Source organism: Astatotilapia calliptera, chromosome 4 (assembly GCF_964374335.1).
Source record: "Astatotilapia calliptera chromosome 4, fAstCal68.1, whole genome shotgun sequence".
Taxonomy (NCBI): Eukaryota; Metazoa; Chordata; class Actinopteri; order Cichliformes; family Cichlidae; genus Astatotilapia; species Astatotilapia calliptera.
Window position 1 is genome coordinate 18251616 of NC_137425.1, and position 23768 is coordinate 18275383.

At 40.4% G+C, this 23768-nt stretch overlaps 4 protein-coding genes across 8 annotated transcripts; 2 read left to right on the plus strand and 2 right to left on the minus strand.

Annotated features, from left to right (window-relative positions):
* Nucleotides 1–708: 708 nt before the first annotated feature.
* LOC113021540 (sterile alpha motif domain-containing protein 9-like) lies at nucleotides 709–6466 on the plus strand. The gene is made up of 2 exons (XM_080300674.1): nucleotides 709–727; nucleotides 1812–6466. The coding sequence occupies exons 1-2, from the start codon at nucleotides 709–711 to the stop codon at nucleotides 6464–6466; spliced, it is 4674 nt and encodes a 1557-aa protein (XP_080156800.1).
* Nucleotides 6467–9111: 2645 nt separating this feature from the next.
* Nucleotides 9112–14947, minus strand: LOC113020894 (BUB3-interacting and GLEBS motif-containing protein ZNF207-like). 4 transcript variants are annotated; one of them, XM_026165193.2, is made up of 12 exons: nucleotides 14797–14947; nucleotides 14396–14522; nucleotides 14167–14305; nucleotides 13907–14092; nucleotides 12443–12518; nucleotides 12291–12343; nucleotides 11992–12140; nucleotides 11704–11796; nucleotides 10606–10833; nucleotides 10327–10456; nucleotides 9943–10126; nucleotides 9552–9689 (listed from the first exon to the last, which is right to left on the minus strand). In XM_026165193.2, the coding sequence occupies exons 1-11, from the start codon at nucleotides 14835–14837 to the stop codon at nucleotides 9963–9965; spliced, it is 1386 nt and encodes a 461-aa protein (XP_026020978.1). In that variant the 5' UTR covers nucleotides 14838–14947; the 3' UTR covers nucleotides 9552–9689; nucleotides 9943–9962. The 4 variants fall into 4 exon arrangements, with proteins under 4 accessions (XP_026020976.1, XP_026020979.1, XP_026020978.1 ...); XM_026165191.2 differs by having other exon boundaries at nucleotides 9112–10126; XM_080300357.1 differs by lacking the exon at nucleotides 11704–11796.
* An 828-nt stretch (nucleotides 14948–15775) lies between these two features.
* On the plus strand, nucleotides 15776–20781 carry c4h17orf75 (chromosome 4 C17orf75 homolog). 2 transcript variants are annotated; one of them, XM_026165195.2, is made up of 10 exons: nucleotides 15776–16093; nucleotides 16398–16472; nucleotides 16921–17046; nucleotides 17464–17592; nucleotides 17741–17801; nucleotides 17896–18015; nucleotides 18797–18861; nucleotides 18979–19118; nucleotides 19198–19301; nucleotides 19424–20781. In XM_026165195.2, exons 1-10 carry the CDS (start codon nucleotides 15951–15953, stop codon nucleotides 19637–19639), a joined length of 1179 nt encoding a protein of 392 aa, XP_026020980.1. In that variant the 5' UTR covers nucleotides 15776–15950; the 3' UTR covers nucleotides 19640–20781. The 2 variants fall into 2 exon arrangements, with proteins under 2 accessions (XP_026020980.1, XP_026020981.1); XM_026165196.2 differs by lacking the exon at nucleotides 16398–16472.
* Nucleotides 20466–23674, minus strand: LOC113020896 (uncharacterized). The gene is made up of 10 exons (XM_026165197.2): nucleotides 23461–23674; nucleotides 23290–23367; nucleotides 23125–23157; nucleotides 22566–22652; nucleotides 22353–22450; nucleotides 21915–22279; nucleotides 21743–21835; nucleotides 21563–21649; nucleotides 21413–21469; nucleotides 20466–21326 (listed from the first exon to the last, which is right to left on the minus strand). Exons 1-10 carry the CDS (start codon nucleotides 23521–23523, stop codon nucleotides 21289–21291), a joined length of 999 nt encoding a protein of 332 aa, XP_026020982.2. The 5' UTR covers nucleotides 23524–23674; the 3' UTR covers nucleotides 20466–21288.
* Between the last annotated feature and the right edge of the window lie 94 nt (nucleotides 23675–23768).

A 23768-nucleotide genomic window follows, 5' to 3' on the forward strand; every position in this document is an offset into this window, starting at 1 on the left:
TCTGTGTGTACGTGTGGGTGTGTGTATGTTTGTGGGTGTGTGTGAAAATATGACACCTTAAGAATGTGTAGAGTGCACCTAGACCCTCAGCAGACCTAAATAAGGATGAGACATTCTATCAATATATCGAAAAATTACATATCTCTAAGCATAAATGAGATACTTCACAATTATCGTAAACTTATTTTTTTCAGACAATCGGGTTACCCTGGTAACATTTCTACTGTGTTGTTATGGGCCTAACTACAAGATCACTTCAGTGCAGGGTTTTTATTTGTGTGTGTGTTAATTAGTTGAGGAAAATTTTTGAGCGGTCTACAACTTTTGAGGAGTGGCAATATGAACATTACCTTTGTGTTCTTGTTCTTTGTGTAATCAAAATAAGAGTAAAGTGCAAACTGTGTCCAAGATAAGGACAACTGCTAACACATCTTGAGCTCTTTACAAACATCTGCAAAGACAACATACAAGCAATGGCGGCAGCTACTTAGTTTGATTATTACTCTTTCTGTGTCACAAAATAAATTTTTAAGATATTTTCAGGCGAGAATGTGGCTGTGTAAACTTCAAATAACTGCTGGCATCACAAGTGCTCTGACGTTTTTGGAGATGTCAGTTACCCACCAGCTCAAAAGCTAGCCAGGGGTTCAAGGCTCACAAGAGCCGGCTAGAACAGCGAACTCCCAGCACATCGTTTTCAACCCCCCCATGGTGTTTCGCTACTCAGGTTAAACATGTTAAATAAAGCTGGGCTTACACTGTGCGTTTTTTGGCCCATTTTGAGCTGATTTTTCAGTCGTGCGACCGTTTTGGTGATTGGCCCGATTCTGGCCTTCATCGTGCGTCGAGCATCGTGTAGTATACGTGGGGTAACGACAAGCGATTAACACCTCACGACCAGCTCCCGATCATCAATCGCTTGGTCGGGAGGATTTCAAACCTGTGTGAAATCCTCATGACCGTCGTGAGGGTGTCACCGCAGCTTCTCACACTGCGCACGCGCAAACACATAAATGTCGGTGAAAAAGACGGAGTAGCACGGCAGTGCAGCGTGTGATCTAGACACAAGCGATGGAAGGCACTTGTAGAACTATGGCAAGCTCATCCAAGCCTTTTCGATGTGACCTCACAAAATTATCACGACCACAACAATCGTGAAAATTGTTGGATCGACACTGCTGCTCAATCACAGCTGCCTGATCAATGTTTTTCATTAGCAATTTAGCAAAGCTGATGGTGGTGGTGTGTCTGTGTGAGTGAAAGACAGAGAGGGAGAGCGAGCGACAGTATTTCTGTTATAACCTTCATTTTATGTACGCACAGTGTGAGCACTCAGGTCAGAGCATCGGGCCGTATAGTGTGAGACCTGCATCGTGACCTACGAACTTCTAACCCCTCCGAGTCAATCATACAGTTTGTGCAGAAGCTGAATAACGCGACTGAAAAAAATCGCACAGTGTCTGCCCAGCATTAGTCACTTAGATAACTTAAAAATGTTATTGTTTGGCTTTTTTCAGTGTTTTATTTGTTCCTAAGTAAATCAGGTTGGCTGAGATTGAAGTTATAGTTTTCACAGAGCTGAATAAATGTCAAACAAAGAACTGATTAAACAGAAGTGTGAGATGGTAGAATTTACTCCAGTTTCCTGTTATATTTGAGGGAGCAAAGAGCAGACGGCTGAGTTTACTAAACTCCACCGAGACAAGTATAGTATACTAAGTATACTACAAGGTTATTTCAAATTGTTGGGTGTAAGTGGCAGTAAGTAACTTAATGTAAATAACTTAATTGATTTCAAAATTTTGTTTCAGAGTGGTGTAAGCTGCCGTATAACAGCTGGACAGAATCTCATGTTAGTTCCTGGCTGAAATCCATTGGAATAAAAGAAATGTACAGAGTAAAAATGTTGGAGGCGGAAGTGACGGGACCAGTACTCGAAAGTGTAGACCGGGATTTCCTCAACGAAACAATTGGAATGAAAAGTGGCCAAATTAAACACCTGCTGAAGAAACGAGATGAGCTTTTAATACCGGAAGAGCAGAAAATAAAAAATAAAAGTGATTTGCCTCGTAAGAGTAGAGATGGCAAAAAAGAAGCTGATACAGATGTAGGACAAGAACCAAAGATTTCATCACAAGAGCTATGTGATGGAGCAGAGGATAAAAATATTCCTACAGAGAGCAATGATAACATATCCACTACAGAAGTGATTTTCTGTGACTATCGTAAATTTGACCAGGATGAAAAGGACTTCAGGTACGTGAAACATCATGTGCTTCCTCCTGAGACAGGGACTGAAAACATGATGGTTCCATGTCATGAATATAAGTCGCTTGAGATTGCATACAAACTAGACTCAAAGAGGTTACAAGTAAAAGTAGCCAGTGAAATGTTAAGATTTGCATGCGCATGCATGAATATGAGAGCAAATGGGACAATTCACTTTGGCATCATGGATAAAGTCAAAGGAACTCACAAACATGGAGAAATCATCGGGATACCTGTAAACAATCGAGAAGACTTTATGGAGGCATTAAACTACATTCAAAGGTGCTTCAAAGGGTCAAATCAACAAAGTGATGCCAGGAGTTGTATAAGGCACCCGCGATTCATTGAGGTGCTTGACAAGGAAAGTAGTGGGAACACATGGGTCATTGAATATGACATTGTCCCAAAAGCAAGCATTGTAAAAGATAAGCTTTACTATGTTGGTGTTCCTAAATTCTCTGAAAAAGACAAAAAAGTCAAATGTGAAGAGAAAATTCCCTATTACAGAGTTGGAGCAAACACACCACGTGTACCTGAAGACGACCTTGTTCCTTTCATTCAAGGACTGAGAGAAAAAGACCAACAGAGAGAGGAGGCAGAATCTACAAGCAATGAAACAACTCTGGACTTTGGCGAGGATCAAAAGAGGAAACTTGCTATCCTCCTAACATGTGGGAAAAAGCACATGGACAACTCTCTGTTTTACATTGTTGTAACAAACAAATTTCAACCAGCGCATCTTGACAACATAAGCTTCTTAGTTCACATGAATTTATTCTGTGTGTTTGACTTTGACCCAGATTCAAAGACATCTGGTCTTTGTGGAAAATACAAGGAACAGAAAACAGTAAACCTTCACTTTTTTGATGACTATGCAAAAGACAAGAGATTAGCAACTGATGACATCAAAAAGTCTTTACAACTTTTGGAGAGAATAAGTTGGATTTTCTGCAATGGAAGAAACAACTTCCCAGGTGGAGAACAACCCTGTGATGAGAAAACCTGGCTCAAAGACAGAAAAAAGAAACTGAAAAAAGTAGTGTCACTCATCTGTAATGAAATCCTTCCCAGACATTCATTTGTTGTCCTTTTCCTGCTCATGTCCGATGTTGAACAGCCACTTGTTGAGACTTTCCATGAATTCTACTCAGAAATGAGCGGACATGAATTTTTGGCAGTCATATCAGAGTCAAAGGAAAACTACAAGAAGTGGTCAAGTCTTGCCCAGGTGTCCTCCCCCATTTCTGATCTCAAAGAAATCAGCATTGTTGGAATGCCACTGAGTCACGTGGATGCCACAGTTCAAAGCATTCAACTATTGAAAAATCAATCCACAAGGACATTACCAGTCCCAAATGGAGGCGTATGCTTCCTAAAGTCTGATGACGAGGCTAAGCTAGATTCTTTGGAAATCATCAGTGTTGATCAGTGCAATGATACAAAACTAGAGATCATGAGTGAGGAGGAAATCCAACAAACTGAGAGCTACTTCTATCGAGGTGGAAAGATCAAATGGATCAACTTCTGGCTTGCTGATAAACACAAGTGTGGGGTGATTATAGAGAGGGATGCCTACAAAGAAGCAAATACCATTCTAGAAAATATAGTACATCGTCCCAAAGCCATACGCCCCATAGAGAGTGTGAACATATACCATCATCCAGGTAGTGGTGGAAGTACAGTTGCACGGCAGATCCTCTGGAGGTGGAAAAATAAAGTGCGATGTGCCGTTGTTAAGCAGGGTAAGGAACTCACAACTGTGCATGAACATGCAGTGCAATTGAGGGAACATGATAAAAACGACAAAAATATCTGTCTCCCAGTGCTGCTCCTGCTAGAGGACCACAATCCAGATTACATCAATGACATCCAAGTGCACCTTCAAAATGTCATTACAACCAAAAAGATAAGTTCCTCTGTGTTGTGCTTCATCCTGCTCATCTGCAACAGGTCAAACGATCCAGAAAGAATTTGCAGAAAAGCACCATCTCAAAAAGTAGCAGTCACTCACAAACTGTCCGTAGAAGAGAAGCCTCTGTTCTCAAAAAAGCTGGAGCAACTCAAACTGCAGTTTGAACCGTACTTGAATCAGTACAAATGTGAGGATTTTATCCTCACATTTGTACTGATGACTAAAGGGTTTGAGCGAAGCTACATTAAAGACTTTGTAAAAAATCTTCTAGATAAAACCGATCATTCATCATCCATCACTCGTCTCATCAGATTTGTGGCTCTCTTGAATTGCTACGTAAAAGATTCGTACATATCTGTGTCACACTGTGAGGCATCTCTCGGCATTGCAACATATATGGATAGAACTCAGTACCATGCCTTTGTGGATCATCTAAGTGAAGAAGCCAGGCTCATTTTTATCCACCTTAACCAAAGTTCAACACACATCCAATCCATACGAATTATTCATCCACTGGTGGCAGAAGAAATTCTGAGTCAGCTGTCTGCTAATTTGCCTCAGAGTGATATTGCCATGGATCTCATCAGTGATAAGGTACTGATCAATCACAGGTTTGGCAGAGATGAGTTTCTAAAGTTCATCAGAGCTCTTTTCATTAGACGCAACAAGAAGAGCAGAGGAGATCCTAAAGACACAACTTTTTCACCACTTATTGAGCATGTCTGTGATGTTGATAAAGGGGGTGTTCAGAAAGCTGTTGATCTCATGAAAGCTGCTTACATAGATTTAGGAAAGGATGCATTTGTAGCACAACAGCTTGCTCGGCTGCTTTACACAAATCTTAGATTTGAAGAGGCTCTTGAATGGGCCAAAGAAGCAAAATCTCTTGCACCATATGACACATTTATCCTTGACACACTGGGACAAGTGTATAAGCGGTGGTTTTATCACTTGTATGATACCCTTGAAGAAAAAGAACCATCTCCTGAAAGGTGCACTGAAATCATAAGCACAGCACTCGAAGGAATCTCTGCCTTTCGGGCTTCTGAAAAAAAACCAAAAAAAGAGACTGTCAACCTTAACAGCTCATACTATGGGGAAGTAGATGTTGGTTGCATGCTTCTAACATTCCTGTCAGGAGTAGACATTTTTTCAAACACTACTGGAAAATCAGAGCTGATGCAGTACCTGCTAACAGACTACATACCAGCAGAGGTCAAAACACCCTGGCAGAAGTTTCATCGGCAGTTGAAAGGCTTACAGAGGAGCTTGAGCCAAGCACTTGAGTGCATTTCTGAGGAACTCAGCTACTTTCAAACTGACATTAGTGAAGAGGATGAAGAGCTTGATGCAAGGGATCCAGAGCAAGTGCACAAGCCAAGAGAGTGGCTGACAAAAAAGAGTGTTAAATATGCTGAATTTTTTTGTCTTACACCAGATGAGAGTGATCAAGCAACAGAAAGCAATGACATTGACATGGCTGGTCCACTTGAAAAGCTTTCTCCATTCCAAAGACAGATGAGGGCCTACAAGCTTGGTGGAGGAAATGTTACATCTATCATCTCACTACTTTATGACAAGATACCAGAGAGGGCAGGAAAAAAACTTGAGAAAATCTTTAGCCTGTACCCAGAAAATCTGACCCGGAAGGACCTTGATCCAACAGAACTCACAAACTTCATCTTTTGTCAGATAGCTCTCAACTGTATTCTACCTGGTTCCTCAAAGCTTCTGTCTCTTCAAAAGCTACAAGAACTCAGCAAGAGATTTGTGACAAAAGGGAAAAACATGTCATCAGCAAATGCTCTCTTCCTTCTCTTCCTTCTGTTTTGGCCTGATACAAGTGATGAAGTAAGTTCTGATGGTGCTCAGACCCTTTTCTCAGCCATCGATGCCCTTCAGAGACTTTGTGAGCAAAAGATCCAACAAAGGTCTCAGAGGAAAAGCAGGATTGTGACACACTTCTTTCTGGGAAAGGCAAGAGGTCTTAACAAGATTGTTCCCCGAAGTGTTATTGACAAGGACAATGTCACTTCAAGTGACAGAAAACTAAGATGGCGTGGAGGAGAAATATGGAAGACAAAACAAGTTGTGCAACTTCTCAAACGGGTTGACGGGTGGACAGAAAATGAAACCTTGTTTATGAAGTGTGGAAGCAAAGGCAGCAAAATCAGAGTCATTCCTCTGTATGGTCCCTCCCTCCCTCATGGAAACGAAAAGGTTAACTTCTACTTGGGCTTTTCGTTTGATGGTGTAGTTGCCTGTGACATCCAAGTGATGGACTAATGTCTTCATTGTAAATCTCCAATAAATAATAAGCAATAGTAAATCTAGTTTACTTGATCCTGACCTATAATTAGTTATTGCTTTCTGAGTTTGTTATTGTTTCAGTTCAAAATGGTTTTTTTTGCATGTTCCACTGATCTTTATAAGTAATTATGACATATGCAACACATATGCACACAATGCGGCATTAATCATTAATATACCTCCTTACTGGAATGGATATATGGAGTTAAACTTGTATTGTTCTGGTAGTAGTTCAGATCGGTAATTACATATGATTCACGTTTGTTTTCACTTGTCTGTACTGAGGATCAGTGTTGCATTGTATGTATTTGACCACCAAACTTCCTTGAAAGTTTTTAATCTCAATTACATTTTTACCTGGATATATAAAGGATAACAAAAATGAAAAAGAATGTTAAAAGAGTCAACAACAAAAAAACAACAATAAAAAAACACTTTAAAAGTGGTTACATTTGGAAAAATGTTAACATTGTGTTGGCATATTCTTTAAAATGATCTTTGAATGGTGAAACAAAGTGTGCCTCATTTCTGTCAAATAAAAAGCATATTCTTGAGAGATTGCAAATATGTTCTGAGATCATTTTAATGCATATGGTTCTTGTACAGACTTTCATGTTAATATAGATTCCTTTCACACAACCATTGCTTTTTCTACTTGATGATATTTGATCATAGTACTTTCTTAACTTACTGTTTTTTATTCATTTTTGTGTTTGCATCATGAAATATGTAAAGTTTATTTGCATTTACATGTATTCAGTGAAAACTTCAGTCTTCAACATTCAGTGCAGAAAAATAGAAAGTAAATAAATCAGAAGTTATGAATTGGTTTATTTAAAATTGAGACAATTTACATTGAAAGTTTTAAGTTGAAAACTGAAGCAAAGTACATTATTTCATAAATATGAGCCAATTAATCTTCTTTCATTAAATGGTATACTTCAAAAAGTAAAAATTTTACAGAATAAAAAAAAAGAATCATAATAATATAAGACTATACTTACCAATAAAGTCTGCCTGAATGACATCTGTATATTGCTGAAATCATTTTCAAATGCTCACTAGCATTTATTAGTAGTAGTGAAAACAAATTGCTGGACACCAATATAAAATTCCTTTCAGATTTATGAAGGATGGCATTTTTTTAGAAGATCGTATCCAATACAAAAAAAATTACATACCAAATACAACTTGATGAACATCAAAATTATAGTAGTGGTACTAACTGCTTTAACTAACCCATTACTGGCAGAGATTGTCCTTCAAGTAAATAGTTAAATTCAAATGAGGAAGGTCAATAAAACAAACAGGATTAAGTAGTAAAGCCATTTTAGGAACATGTGAAAAGTAGTTTGTTCATTCAAACATCCTGCCACACATTTTAACTGCAAATGATGACCCTAATGTATAACTTTTAGGCCTTGAACCAAGCCTTCAACAGTCTATATAATAGTAAAATAGATTTGAAAGCTCCATACTTTAAAACTTTTCTGATGGTGTTACCCACAGAGAGCTTCACTGGTTTAAAGATCCTAAATATTCCAGAGATAAATTTCATAATTACTTTTTGCCAGAAGTTGGTTAAAATTAAAACTTCAGTTTCATTTAAAAACTTTTTTCTTCTGTGCCTGGCTGTGACACTATTCTTTGTCAAGAAAGCTGATTGTGGCTTTCCCTCTCTTGCTGATGGAAGCAGCATGGACTACTTTTATTTTAAAAGCAGCAATGACAGTTTCCCTTTTGAACTATAGTGGCAATTGCTTGTTCCATGGTTATGGCTGCACAGAAATACTCATTCTCATAGGTCATTTACTACAGATCCACTTTGTACAACACTTCAGAGAAAACCACATGTGATCGATCAGGGCTCAGGGGATTGGGAAGGTCATCTGTAATCGGAAGGTTCGATCCCCATTCTCTCTGTCCTAGTCGTTGTGTCCTCAGGCAAGACACTTTACCCTACCACCTACTGGTGTTGGCCAGAGGGGCCGATGGCGCGATATGGCAGCCTCGCTTCTGTCAGTCTGCTCCAGGGCAGCTGTGGCTACAACCGTAGCTTGCCTCCACCAGTGTGTGAATGCGAGAGTGAATGAATAGTGGAATTATAAAGCGCTTTGGGTGCCTAGAAAAGCGTTATATAAATGCAGTCCATTATTATCATTAATATTAACACTTCCACCATAATCAGTGCTGCCTGATCTATTCCACACTATTACAGAAAATGTTCAAAAGCCCAGGACATGATAACAGAATCAGGATAGTAATACTGAGACTGAGTTTAGTATCCAGGCTTAGGGTTCAGGCAGACTAGTGAAGAGCTTGACCAGTAAATGGAGGACAGGGTAGATAGTTTAATGACAAACAATGAAATATTGTTTACGTTTGTTAACATGTTTAAAGAAAAAGATGCCTAGATGCAAGAACACAATCAAGGACCTTCACCAAACTTGCTGCAAGTTTGGGGACAATGATATCCAACAGCATGTAAGCTGTGAGGGCCCCTGATAATGAATGAGAAGACAGAAAACAGTGAGACTTGCCTCTGGCTGAAACAGGGCTACACTGAGACAGGGCCTCAGCCAGTTCCCCACAATGGCATTGCTACAGGGAGAAGAAAAATCTGGGTTTTAGCACTACAGCCTTTAATGATCTGGATGCTATGCACCTGTACAATGCTTTCTATCAGTGACATGTACAGAGCATCAGTAAAAGACTGCCTATAGATAAAAGACAATATTTACAAGTATTTTGCATTTCATATACAAGATATCAATGTTTACTGTTCACCTTCATAATAACAGAAGAGCAGTCACAATGCAGTTTATACCAGGAGTACAAACCTGTTGTGACGTCTCAGCCCAGCAACATCCCACAAAAAAATCTAACATTTTATTACAATACAGTTTCACAGTCATACATATACTAATAAATACCTCCTTTATTTAGAGTTAAGGGAGCAATTCTTCATAAAAATATCAACACAAAGACAGAGTTAGAGCATGAACAGGTAGTAGAAGCCCTCACCAAACAAAGTTGGGGACACAAGTCCAACAGCACTACGTGCTGTGAAGGCCTCACCGTTTAGCTTAGAACAGAAAGGTATTTACATCAAACTTGCCTTGATAAAGGGTGGGTACTGCCCATGTAACTCCAGCGCCTTCACAACACTACGAACCATATCTACTACACTTCTATACACCTAAACATGAAAAGGAAAAAAAGCCACAAAACAGAGATGGTTTCAATCAGAATCAAATCAAACAGGTCTTTGATAGATGCAATGTAATATTTCCCATGCCATGGGATGTTTACAGCTCCTGTCTTTGCTGTTTATTTAATGTCTCTTCCTCATAGCTCAGTAGCAGAAAATCAGTATACTTTGGTAATATAATACCAATACTGGTTTCTCTACTAGCCGCTGAGGGCATTAGAAAAGGGTTGAGAGTCCAAACCTATTGAAGAGAGGGAGACTTCAGTAGTGGCCTCCAGGAGACATGACAGGGGGTCTCGTGACAATGGTTGGCCGTGGAGGGCCTCCCTGGTACACTGGGGGAACAACAGGAGGGGCCTGAATATACGGAGGTAGTCGCCCAGGTATGTAGCCTGGCATCCCCTGCTGTGGCCCACCATACTGACCTGCAAGGACCAGGCTCATTGGTAAAAACATAATTTTTACTGCAGCCCTTTTAAGACTCTACAAACATTATCTATAGAGCACTTTCTAAAACAATTAAAGCTGAAATAGAGTTAAACATTTTCAAGACTACAAAAAAATGAAGCCAATTAAATTAAATTATTTGGTTTACAGTTGGCCTAAAACTACCAGTAGTGTATACCAGGTATGGGATGCCTCATGCTGTGCTGCTGAGGAGCCATCATGCCACCCACTGACGCTGCAGCACTGGTGGTCTGGCCTTGACGGGGAATACTGCACTGGTACTGGGACAACTGAGCCCGAAACTCTTCCTACGGCACAAAAAAAGCAAATAAAAGTGATTTGACACTTGACATGTGTAGCTCAGCTGGGAGGAAAAAAACAAGAAAAAGATTTGTTTTAAATAAACACATTGCATAACTACTTACTTTAACAAGAGTGTTCCAGCTAGAATACTTACCAGTGAGATATCCTCATCAGGGTGGATCAACTTACTGGTTGCACTGGAGGTGGTGAGCGTGGCAGGCTTACTGGTTACTGTGGAGGGAGGTTTGGAGACCGTACTGCTGCCAGCATTTGGGCTGGCCAAACCGGTGGAGGACTGAGTGTAGGCTGGGAAAGTGGGCTTTGCGAGGTCGGAGGTGGTGGAGGGGGGAGTGTGAGGGGACCCCGACACTGTCTGCTGACTCTGAGGGAAGAGACAGGAAAGCAGGTTAGAGACACTCAGCAGAAAGACCTTTGAATTTCACAGGGGGGTCAATTTTAGTCAAACTCCAAGATTACTCCAATGATATCGATTATTTGGTCCTTTTTAGCCTTGGCATTCATAACGTTCATGAGCAGGAATAAAATGCATTTGTCTGGAACAGCTATAGACAAAAAGTTTAATACTTTGATCTCTTCCTTGTATCCGTAATAGATGACAATCAAAAAGTGTTTCTTTCATGTGTTCTTTTTTAAAATGAGAATTTATGACCCTAGATTTTTTTATACTCACTAAACTGTAAATTTACATTTTAAAATTTAAAACACCAAAACAAAACCTTACAGGACAAATTTTGTAAAGCAGCACAAATATCTAATTCATCTGACTAAACAAGCTTTTACCATATTAATGCCAAGCTTATAAGATGGATCTGTAACATTTTACTCCACCATTGTAACATGATAAGAAATCTTTCAAAGTTTGACTAAAATAAAACCAGTTTCTTTAGATCTGCAGAAAAACTAAAAAAAAAGAAAGAATAAAGTGCTGAGCATGCTGTCATATTTTGCCCAACAACAGAAGCCCATATATTATACATATCCGCATAATTCTTCACTTTAACATTTGATTTTAAGGTGATGAAGCTATTTTTAATATTGAGTGAATGCAGATAAATTAAAAAGCAAATTAAAAAAATAGCTAAACATTTTAATTAAGAAAAAAAGAAGAAAAAACAGCTTTGCAAATGAAAGAGATTCAACCTGCCCGCCACAAGCAAACTATACACAGTTGTGTGCATGCCAGCTGTAAAGCAGCAGGTTGTCAGAGTAAAGAGGGCAGACAGCCTCATACTTGTGAAGTGCTAGGGAACAGAGCTTTAGGGGAAGCGGACTGAGTGTCTGCGCTTGGTGAGGCTTTACTTGTACTTGCAACTTGACCGGCCATCTGTAGCACAGGAAAAAAGTAAAGAAAAGTAAACAGAAAAGTCTTTCAATTAAAAGAATTCCTGGGTAAAGTCTCCTTTTTTAATCAGCCCGTGCAAGCTTAGACATCTCTTACTGAAGAAAACTGTAATGTCCTGTCAGAATGCTGAGAGGAAGTGAAAACTGTGCAGCGATAAAAAGGCGTCAAGGGTTTTACCTGCCCAGCACTCGGGAAAAGAGGCTTTGTGACATCAGGTTGCACCGACGGGCCAGCAGGAACTGCAGGTCTGGGCAGCACGCCTGCAGCAGGCGGGAGCTGAGGCATGTGAGTGATGGCTGGACGGGTACCCATTGGAGGAGGAATGCCTGATACCAGCAGAACAAATTAATTCCATGTGTGCAAACACCTCACTGCAGTAGTGTTACTTAGTATTTAAAAATATTAAAAAGAAATAAATGAAACTGAGTTACAGAGATCTAAGTGGATCCTGAGGGTGTATGCTAACAGGGCATTACCTGGTGGTACACCGGGCATCATCGGAGGCATCATCCGACCCATTGGGATCATCCTAAATACATAAGAAAACATGATGTTTACAATATACAATATATATAATATATAGGGTTTGACTGATAGAAAGATTTGATTAAGAATGACAAAGATTTACCCTGGAGGCATTCCTGGCATTACAGGGGGCGTCGCTGGAATCATGGGTGGCACACCTGGCATCATCGGGGGAATTCCTGAAGCAAGTAAAGAAATTGTACTTATATCAAAACACACGTTCCTGCAACTTCATTATGTGCACCGGGGGAATAAGTCCCAGTGGCCAGAATTGTGGCCAAAGACTCTAGGTCCTGTCTATTGGTTAGCTTTAGAAAATGTGAAGGAGATTTTAAAAAGTCAAAAAAAATTTCACTGTCTAGAAATTTCAGTTTTTTACAGCGTGCTCACAGTAAAAAAATAAATAAATAAAAAGGGGGAAAAAAGAGGGAGAATAAACAAACACATATTCTGTCACATTTAGTTATTACAGTTTAAGTCCAAAGTGTCTGCTGAAAGATTCCTTAATTCACTACAGGAACGTCACTTTATCATGCAAAAATAAATGAGACATGCTGTTAAAATTTCAATGCTTTTTCAAATGTTAATAATCTGATGGATTCTGTTTGCAGTTTAACTTCTTTATACTGACAGAAAGGGGAGTTTCACTGATCTACCCCACTTATGATCAAAGTGTGCCGAATGTGGCCTATAATGCAAGTTGAGTTTTCATTGATAAATACAATATATTACGCCCCATTGTGGATCAAATAGTTACTTCAGATGAGACACAGGAGGTCATTCAAATTCATGTAAGAGAGTACCGGTTTAGCTCACAATAGTTACGACTCTGACCCGAGGAATCCCTTTGTCAGTACCCTCGAAGGGATGTGTGTCTATGTAACGTACACCATGTGGTTTACACGTTTTGGCTACAAGCTATGTGTTGCACACATAATGCAATTAGCATCTTTGATGTTTGATACTTTATGTAAACTTACAAAACAACAGGAATGAGGCTCAGTATTTGGGAACCAGCAATTAGATAATTTTGCACCAAGGCGAAAAAACAAAACAAAAAAAAGCATAAATACTATGTTGAACAGCCACATGGGGTCACCATTGAGTCATTCAAACACCAGAGGCCTTTCTCATTTCTCTAATTCGTGCCTTATACACTGTGACGGATGTTTCAAGGATGTTTCAGTTCCTAAAATGCTTTCAGAAGAAAGCGGAGACGAGGCTTCCCAGAAGCTTAAACCTATAAAAAGAGGCGAAGCACACAGCTGGAATACACAAACCACAGTGCAAGGAAGACTTTTTTTTTTTTAGCATGACCACACTTTCTTCCTTTCACTATTTTTGTGACAAAAACAGGTCTATCTTGTGGCACAGCAACTAAAGTAACATTTATGAACACTGTTATAGCTAAAATAATAAAATACATCTCTGTCAAATGCTACACATAAATTACGCTGAGGCTCCTTCCTTGCATCTCAAACTAAGACATGAAAAAGAAAGTAGGACTCCATTACAGTGTTACAACAGTCTTGAACATTGCAGATCAAGTTAAGTATCTGTTCCCCACCTGAGTAGCTGCCTGGTGGTAATGCTGGGGTCCCAGATCCAACAGGAAGCATACCAGGCTGGGTCATAGGGGGGACATAGCCAGCTTGTGGCTGACGTGCAGCAGGCTGCTGAAAGGAGGGACCGGGCTCATCGTCGTCATCATATTCATCAGAGTCATCCTGGTTCTGCTTCTTCTTCTGAGTCTCTGAAAATCAGGATGAGCAGAGTCAGACATGTAGCTTAAAGAGATGGATCCTGAGATTATCGTGGTGTTAATACCTTGGTTCTTCTGCTCTAACATCCTTCTCCTCTCCTCCATGTCTTTCTCTGGAATACCCTCCATGCCGTATATCTCCAGTTCAATATCTATTCTTCCAGGTATTGCATTAGGAACTCCATCAATGGTCTCTTTATGTACCTACACATGTGAAGTGGTACAGCGTGGTAACTTCACTGCACGAAGACACGATTTAGCTTCACTTCACTTGCATTATTATCGTTTCCTCACCTGCATACAGTGGATGGCGAGCCCGGGGCCGGTGTACAGCTTCTTATGACAGATGTGGCACTTGAAGTGTTTGGCTTTCTGATGCTGGATGAGAATCTTTTCATCATCGAAATCTCTGTTACAGTACCTGAGATAACGGCTGAGGAAACTTTGGATGATAAACTCGCTGCACTTCCAGGTGAAAATATCGTTTAGTTACTACAGATATTTTTAATATGTATTTTATTTAGTATCGCTAAAAATAAGCTGAACAGCCACATGCCAAGTAAACAAATAACTGTCATGTTAGCTAAGTGTTGCTTAAGAGCTGCTAATTCACACAACCGTTAGCTGGCAAGACATAGAAACGGGTGCCGACTGGCGTAATATAACAGTATAATGTAAGGTGTGCTAAAGGATACCAACACCAAGGCTTCATCTGCTTTTTCTTCTTCCTGCCCATGATTTTAGCGTTGTCAGTTCACTGCCTGCTAAAAATAAAAACACCTCACAGCGATGGCGTCAGCTCTCCAACATCCCATAACACACTGCGGCCACCTCTGTGATTTAAACAAACACTCACCTTAAAACCTGTTAGGACAAAATAACTATTATTAAAGATTATTAAAGTATTTGACGATACCTGGTTACCTTAAACATATCTGTAGGTTCATATACATGTGATATTTATTTATTTATTTATTTATTTATTTATTTATTTATTTATTTATTTATATCTGTTATTTAAATTATCAGCAGCCTTCTTATGGAATCGTAAACTCTAGAGATAGCTGTGTAGACCAACAGTTTCTGAAATACTCAGACCAACATGTTCAAAGTCACTCCAATCACATTTTTTCCTCATTCTGATGCTCGGTTTGAACTTCAGCAGGTCGACCTGACCACATCCACATGTGCTGCCACGTGATAGGCTGGTTAGATATTTGTATTAAGCCGGTGAACAGGTGTACTAATTAATAAGAATACACTATAAACATGTGCAGGTATTATGCATAATATATTTACAAATTAGTTTAAGGATACAATATTAATTCCTAATTATCAATTTCTAGATGTCAAATTATTAATTATTAGCCTGTTATTATTAATTTACGACACAGATTTTATAAAATGAAGTAAATTCAAAACTACAAGATTGAGCTATATGAATCACAGTATGCAAAATAAGCCGATCATAACAGAAACACAAGCAAGATATATTAAAAAAAAGACGCCAGAGTTACATTGGCATTAAATAAAGATATTAAAAAACGTTGCAAGATTTAATGGGTTTTAAGCTCTTTCGTTATAGGATGTTACCCTCGCTTTTATTTACCTGGTCGGACCCAGGAACTTCCAGCAAACCACTTTGAAGTCGGACGTATTTGGAAACGTACAAAGAGGACATGCGCAGTAGGACCATAAACGAAGCCGTTGTTTGTTGGCTTTCAGTTAATATCAGTCAGGGCTTGCAACGTTTACAGTCCTTTTTTTCATATTAAAGCAGCTCAGCTAAACAATAAAGTTTGTCCTTGTCATCTTCCACTGTAGCCGCTGCTAGCTTTCTCCGTGCAGCATGTTTGCCTCCCAAACCTCGTCCTTCCAAGATTCAATCGACGTGGAGGAGAGAGATGACTTTGACAGCGAAGAAATAGCTGGATACAGCCAGAAGATTCAGCTGAACTGCTACTACACCATCTATCTTTATCAAGGCACAAGGTAACCGTGGCTATTTATCTGCTAGGTTTCTTCTTTGCAGAGCTTTGCTGCAACCATATGATACCTATGGTTCTGCTTCTTGCATCGATAACTCGAATTTAGGAGCATGTTTAAAATCTTAGGATTATTACTGTGGATAACCCTTATCCTCCTTTTATTTCTGAACACAGCCAGGAAAGATATCTCTGTGTAGTTTATGGTTTTATTTAGCTGTATTTGTCCCTTCTCATGCTATTATGCGGGTAAAGCCCACTTTATACATTAAACTCTAACCAGGTGATGAGTAAACTGTCGATTGTCTTAGATCTGAGGCTTCTGGGGAAAATGTGGCATGGAACCAGAGACGAGCAGACTCCACAACCAGTCAGGAAGACTTTAGGTAACGAAGGAGCCAGCGCCTACCTCCCACTTGCTTTGCCTGGTTTCTCTCTGGCTTTCTTTGTTGTGCATCAGTGTTTCCACGAGCTGCCACCGGCAATCCGATTAACATGGATTCAGTGCTGTTTTCATTCATGGTTTTTGTTCCAACTGGTCATCACTCTGCTTCTGAGTTACGTGGCCTTAAGGTGCCTCCTGATCTAAACAGTGGCTCCACTTTTATGTATCAACTACTGTTGGTAAAAAAAAAAAAACTAATAAAAATAACTTTGAATGTCTTTGTAGAGTGTGGAAAAGTTTAACAACTATGTGACTCAGTTGTGTGTTGTGTGCTGCATATTGTCATCAGCTTTCTCCATCTCCTCTCCATTGACTTCAGTGGCTTCCACAAACTTCTCATCCCTGCACTGGCTGTTTTTATCCACACTGACTCTCTGCTTTGCCCACAGCCTCACACTAATTGACAGCAGCCTGCCATCAGAGGCAGAGCCAGAGCTGCGGACCTACATTTCAAGGAGGCTGAGCAAAGGAGCCCTGCTTGGAGGCATGGGCAACATTGCCACTGTGGAACTCAGGTAATAATTTTACATACAGCAGTGGTAAGCTTACACACACTCAATATGCTTTCTTTGAACTGTTCTTCTTCCGGTGTGGAATGATTGTACAGCTACATCTTTAAGAACTTTAAAAATAAAACAAGAACTGGGTGCACAAGCTTCAATTTATTTAAGATTTTCTCTAATCCACACAGAGTCCACAAGCTTCTGGCTTAACTTCAGCTGGATATTTGAGCACATGTTTTGAACCTCATCTCGTTTGTTAGACTTGTGCAGGTCATGATGTGGAAGCATATTATGTATTTATATCAAAGTGAATATAGCCCGTTTCATTTAACCATACTAATGAAAAGCTAAAGTTTAACTGGAAATATGTCTCAGCAGTGGAAATGTATACGTTTATTAACACAACCATTCTGAATTTTTACTCGACAGTATTCCAGAGCAGGCCGTCGGCTGCTACTGCTGCCTCCTGGAGCAGGAACGGTCTCCCGAACAGCCGGATTCCGATGGAAATGGATATGTCATCTGCTTTATGGGAGGGTCTGAAAAAGGACTGAATTTATATCCTTTTGTATAAAATAAGCCAAAGTTCTAAGTAAATTGCTTTCCAGGACTATTATACGTGATCCTCCTTGCTGCTACGGAATGTGTTTCACTGCATTGTTGTGGTGCGTCCGTGTTACAGTTCAAATTCCTTGACTGCATACACATTCAGATTAGAGCTCGATAAGTACGTCCAAGGCCTGCACAGCAGCCTGCAAACCCCAGAGGTATGACAGTGCAATAACAGTGTAACTGTGTACCAATAATATGTTATAGTATTATCCGTGCAAGACTGACGTGTCCCACTTTGTTTGTGTTTAGCTGCAGAACCTTGAGACGGAGGTGCGCCCCTATCTGAGTCAGTGGTACGAGGAGTCTGTGATGCACATTCATCGAGTGGTGCAGCTGGTCCAGAGCAACATCAGCTTCCTGCTCCACGCTGTGAGTCATTTCTCACCACTACACTGTTTACTTATTGAAGTATGTCCAGTAAAGATAAGTGCTCACAAAGCAAACACTCATCTGATACAAGAGAATAAATAATTAAGATAAGAATGGAGGACTCAAGAATAACACTGCGAGTTGCTCTAGAGAGGAATTTTGTTTAATAGGTACAATACTCCATGAGACAAGTGTTGGAATAATATCAGAAGCTTGTGACATAACCCTGGTGAGGAAGACATTACATAACAGTTACCAAAAAGTGTTTCTAGAAACAAACCTCGGTCACAGGTGGTTTGGTTTGCTCTCATTTCAAGAATATTACATCATTTCTATCATCAAATCACCCCTCACTTGATCCTCAAGACAATTAATAGATTTATATAAAATGTGTGGGGCGCTAAAAAAACAAATTGAATTAAGCACAGGTTTCCATAACTACAGTGAGACTTGCCAGGGTTTCCACACATTCACTGTCTGTGATCAGTCTTTATCCTTTTTACACGTCTGAAAAGTATTGGAACTACATATACTCACTGACCACTTTATTCAGTACACCTCAGTAGTAGCAGGTTGGACCCCCTTTGCCCTTCATAGAAGAATAAATTCTTTATTGCTTAGATTCAACGAGGTGCTTGAAACCTCAGTTCATTTTGACATAATTACACCAAGGAGGAAGATGAGTGTTACTTTGGTTCTGGGTGAACTGGTTTTGAAATCATGGTTTAGCTGTCTGTTTCCAGCTTAATTCATTTCAACCTCTAAAACCTTGTGTGCACAGGCTCTGAGTCACACACATGTCGAGGTCATCAATTCAGACGAGAGGACGAAGGCTGACGTTTCCAGGTGAGTGAGGTGACGAAGTCCATGCTGATCCTCATGTATCAGGTCTGTCTTTCTTCCTGTTGTTCATGTTCAGCAGTTCAGTGTGAAGAAAAAAAAGCATCCACTTTATGCTCTCAGGTTCATCAAAGCAGCCAGTTTGCAGGGACTTTCCCAGCAAGACACCACGACCGCTTCTCTGTGCAAGGCCATCTCAGAGGACGCACAGTCTGCCCTGATTATAGACTGCTCCACCAGCCCACCCACACTCACAAAAACTGGTAACTCACACACTGTGACATGTATGTAGTCTGTCTTTGTAATGTCTGAGAAACTAATAAAAATGTTTTGTCCCCTCAGTCAGTAACCGTTTCTGTGATGACTGGATTCAAGCATTTCTGAACGCTGCAGAGCGTTGCAATCCGTTCCTGCTCAGACAGATTCTGGAGAACTTTAAACTTAAGGTGGGAAAACACACACACACACAGACTGTAGTTGGTTTTTTTTTTTACTTGTTGCCTTTTTTTTTTCCATCCTCGCCTCTTCCCTTTTTGTAAAACCCACTACTTTGTCTCTCCCCCTGCAGGCCATCCAGGACATGAACAGCTTGAAGCGCTTTGTGCGGCAGGCAGAGATGAGTCACTACGCGCTATTTCGCTGCTGCCAGTTCCTGCAGGGCTGCGGAAACGGGGACGTGCTCCTGCAGAACGCCCGGGCCGAGCACAGCGACCTGCCCGAAGCCTGCAGCATCATCACGGTCCTGGAGGAGTTCCTCAGGGAACAATCCCAGGCCCAAGCGTGATCCCCGACCGACGTGCACTACCAGCAAACCTCACACTACAATCTAAAATATCAGATATCCTGAGAGAATCGCAGCTGTCGAGGCTGCTGCGTAATAAAATGTGTAAGTTATAAAACTGTTTTGGAGACTGGTGGTCAGACTTGGAATATACTGTACTGTAAAGCAGTGACAGATTTAGTAGCATCACTGTATTAACAATGACAACTATTAACGCCAGCTGTAATTCACAAATTATAACTTTCTAAGGACATTACCTCAGTGAAGATAAGTACAAATTGAAGAAAAACAGATTGTTTAAACTGCAGTTGTTGAGTGGGTAGTGCAGCTTGTGTTGTGTATCACGATACTATGAACCAAATATTATTTCTGGTATTTTTGCTAACTGACAAAGATGACAACAGGGCGTAGCGTGTGGCTTATTTAATTCTATTCTTATCAATTCATTAATATTTAGAATTTATTTTGATTGTGAGGGGAAAAAATTACTGCGACTGCACAAATCACTTTTTACGCATTGCTTGTTACATACGTGCGCCTTGTTTTTGCTTGTATTTCAACACAATATATGCACTACTAAATTATTTTAATGAGTAAGGATACTGTGTGTGTACCAACTGTATGTTTAGTCTTACTCTGGTAACGGAAAGAAAATTGTCGTATTTGTAATGTGTGAATATTTTTGTTTACATTCAGTATCACAGCCTTCATCAGCTCACAGGCACCACGTGATCGCTCGCTACATCACTAAACTGAGTGCGTGGCGTTTAAAGAGTTTCCCACAAAATAAATGAAATAAGAGATTAAAAATACAGATTTGACAACAAGCTCATAGTAGACTTTTACTTTCTTTCCTTCTTTTAAAGTGTTTTAGCATTAAGCTCAGATCATTCCCATTACATCAAGTCCAAAGTGTGTAATACAGCAATATCAGTAAAGTATAATGGTGTATACTTTTAAACTGTGAACCAAGTTTGACATGTAAAATGAATTGTTTTTACTTTTGTGAAACATAGTGTGACTGACCCTGCAGTTCTTTGTGTGTACACATTTCTGTACAGCATGTTTTCTCTACCTATAAATATGTGTTTGTGGTTCTCTGGTCTTGTATAGAAGGAGTAAATAAATACCACAGTTGAACCTCTGCTGCGGTCGTATCTGTTGCCTAGTTTTAGACGAAACATTGAACAAAGATGAGGGATATTATTTACATTTGTATAAATAGTACTAGTATCCAATACTGCTACTTCTAGTAAAACAAATAAAATACAGAAATGAACAGTTCCCAAGGTTGACAGCGTGTGGAGCTGCTTGTGCTGATGTTCTGAAACCACAGATCAAATCATCCACTTAGTTCCTTCCTTTGGCTGCAACCGATACAATGAAACTGTGTGCAAGTGCATTTCACAGAACTGATGCAGTTTTTACTGCCTGTCTGCCTTTACATACCAGCATCAAAACAAACTATTGCAGCACACGTTAAAAGTTCTCATTGTGTAGAGTCGGTTGGGGGAAAAAAATAAACCAGAGTAGAAGACGCGATTAGTTTCATTTAAAACTGAAACACAAAGATAAAGAGATGAAGCAGCGACGGTCTTCCAATCCAAAGCTGGTGAGTTTGCCGGCCTCCACCGATGCTCTGAAACTACACCTCATATATTCCAGTAGGTTCCTTCCTCTGGCTGATCGTCTGCAGATGCAAACAAACACTGTCAAATGAGTTTATGAAGAACTGGGTTATTTAATTGTTTAACCGGGTAAAGTCATAGAAGTTACCTATGGTGTGATCAGACATGGTTCTCAGGAGTGAGCTTGGCACGTCATAGACACTCTCTGCGAGGGTGTGAAATGGATAAAACATCAGCAAACAACAACAAATATTCAGACTTTTCACTTCTTTCCTCTACAAGCAAACCACAGTCTCACCATGACACTCAGCAGTCTGTCTGTAGGACGCAGGGACATCGTAAACGTCCTCTTCTGCCTCTGCTGAGCGGTTCGCCTTACACAACCCTGAAGATGTGACACACATTAGAGCCCCCTCTTGGACATCTGCATGCTCTTATTGTGAAAGCTTAACTATTTCAAGAAAGTTTTTGGTCATACTGTTTCTAATAGGCAAAACATCATAGTGTCCTTCTTGTCCGGCTTCTGCACTGCTCATCTGGCTGGACCACTGGGGATCGCTGGGACAGTCATCTGAGAACAGCAGCATTTAGCACCAGAAATAACAATTCAAGCTGTGATGGTGCAGAGAGACAGTCATGATCATTTTTACCGTTGCGATTCTGGTAGGCTTTCCCTGTGTTCTGATAAATGTCTTCCTCGCTGTCCTGCTCTATGGGCTGCCAGGTGTTTTGGGGCTGAGAGGTCTCCTTGGGCTGCCAGGTGTCTTTGGGCTGCCAGGTGTCTTTGGGCTGCCAGGTGTCTTTGGGTTGCCAGGTGTCTTTGGGCTGCCAGGTGTCTTTGGGCTGCAAGGTGTCTTTGGTGCGGGGGCAGATTTTATGGGGTTGTGCGTAGATGTAGTCGGAGGGAGGGGGCGCAGAGAGGGGCCGAATTGGAAGCTCCTCCATGACACTTTCGCGGTGTGAGCAGATGGGTGCCATGCTATGTAGTCTTTCTCGCTGCTCACACACATCAAGTCTGAGGAGCAGAAAAAGTGAAAGGTCAAAAGAAAGAAAATTTGCCGGGATATGATTGTAAATTCAGATCTTACTGTGCGTCCTCAGAGACGGAGGTCGGGGAGGCAGAGAGATGCATGGCCTGCCAGAGGTATCCCACCCACTCCTTCCTGAGGTCCTCCGTCTCTGCTGCCTGCACCACACACACGCGTCCAGTGGTTGAAGAGGGAAAAGGATTGAACTTACAATTGACAACATGCATATCAAAATTAGAAATATGACATTTCTAAAACGCAGTAATGACTCACCAACACTTTTTTCTTCCCATTTGTCATGGTTATTTCAAAAATAAAGCGCTTCCTGTCAGCTTTCTGGACCTCTCGCACTGACTGCACCTGACCCAGAGGACAGATGACACATTTAGGTAATCCAAACTCACGTACAGGCGCAACAGCTGCGGAAGTACCCCAGAAATCACAAACAGACTGGAAAATATGTGCTAGTGCATTTCAGAGAAGTGGTGCTCATTTAAAGAGAAAGGCTGCTCACAGCCTTAAATACAGCACTTTCCTTATTAAGAGAAGAGGTTAAAGCAGTCATGTGTGAGACTGGCTTATATAGTTGTAGAGTAAAATGAAAGAATACATTTTATTTCACATTATTGTGAGACAACTTGTGAGTGAAGCCATCAAATGAATGTAGTTCATCAGAGGCATCAATTAGTGAGGCACCACTGCTAGTCCTAACAAATAAAAAAAAACACTCAATAAAAATGCTTACTGTGGTTAATTTGGGCACTTACTGCCACATGTGCAAAATCAGCTTCCTGTATATAAACTGTAATATTCAGGGATATGACGGACTTACTGTGTATATGTAGTAAAATCCTCTCAAGCTCGACTGCAAAGAGAAAAACGTCCAGTGTGAACATACAAAGCAGTGAGATCTTTACAAGAGGCATTTTCTATTTCTACCTGTAATGAAACCATAATTAAATGGGAATTACTAATTAAATAAAACAAAAACACTTACAGCACTTCCATTCTTCTTAGTGTAGAAGAACAAGGTTGTGTTTTGAAGCCTGAACCAGTATGTGACCCATCTCATTTTCTACAACCACAGCAGAGAGTGCCCAAAGTCACTTTCTAACAACAACCGTAACGTTCACAGTAACTCAAGGGCAAAAGGAGCTTTATAACTTACCACCGTGTCTTTTCTTTTTTGTAGAAAGCTCTCAAAAAGCAGCTCGGTCCCATCCACAGACATGTTAACCTTCAGATTACAATTTCACACTGTGGCTGCCAGTTCTTGCTACCTGTGTGCGTGTGGTGAGACTTCCTCATCGCTCGAACTGAGAGCAGTATCGCTTGCAGCCACATCACCTTCTCACTTCTGCATTCTGCACAGAAGTCCTATCTGTTTGAGTTCACGTCACAAAGCTAGTACAGCAATGACCATTTCTACTATGACTGCTGCTTCTATTCAGTGACACACACACAAACACGGTGACA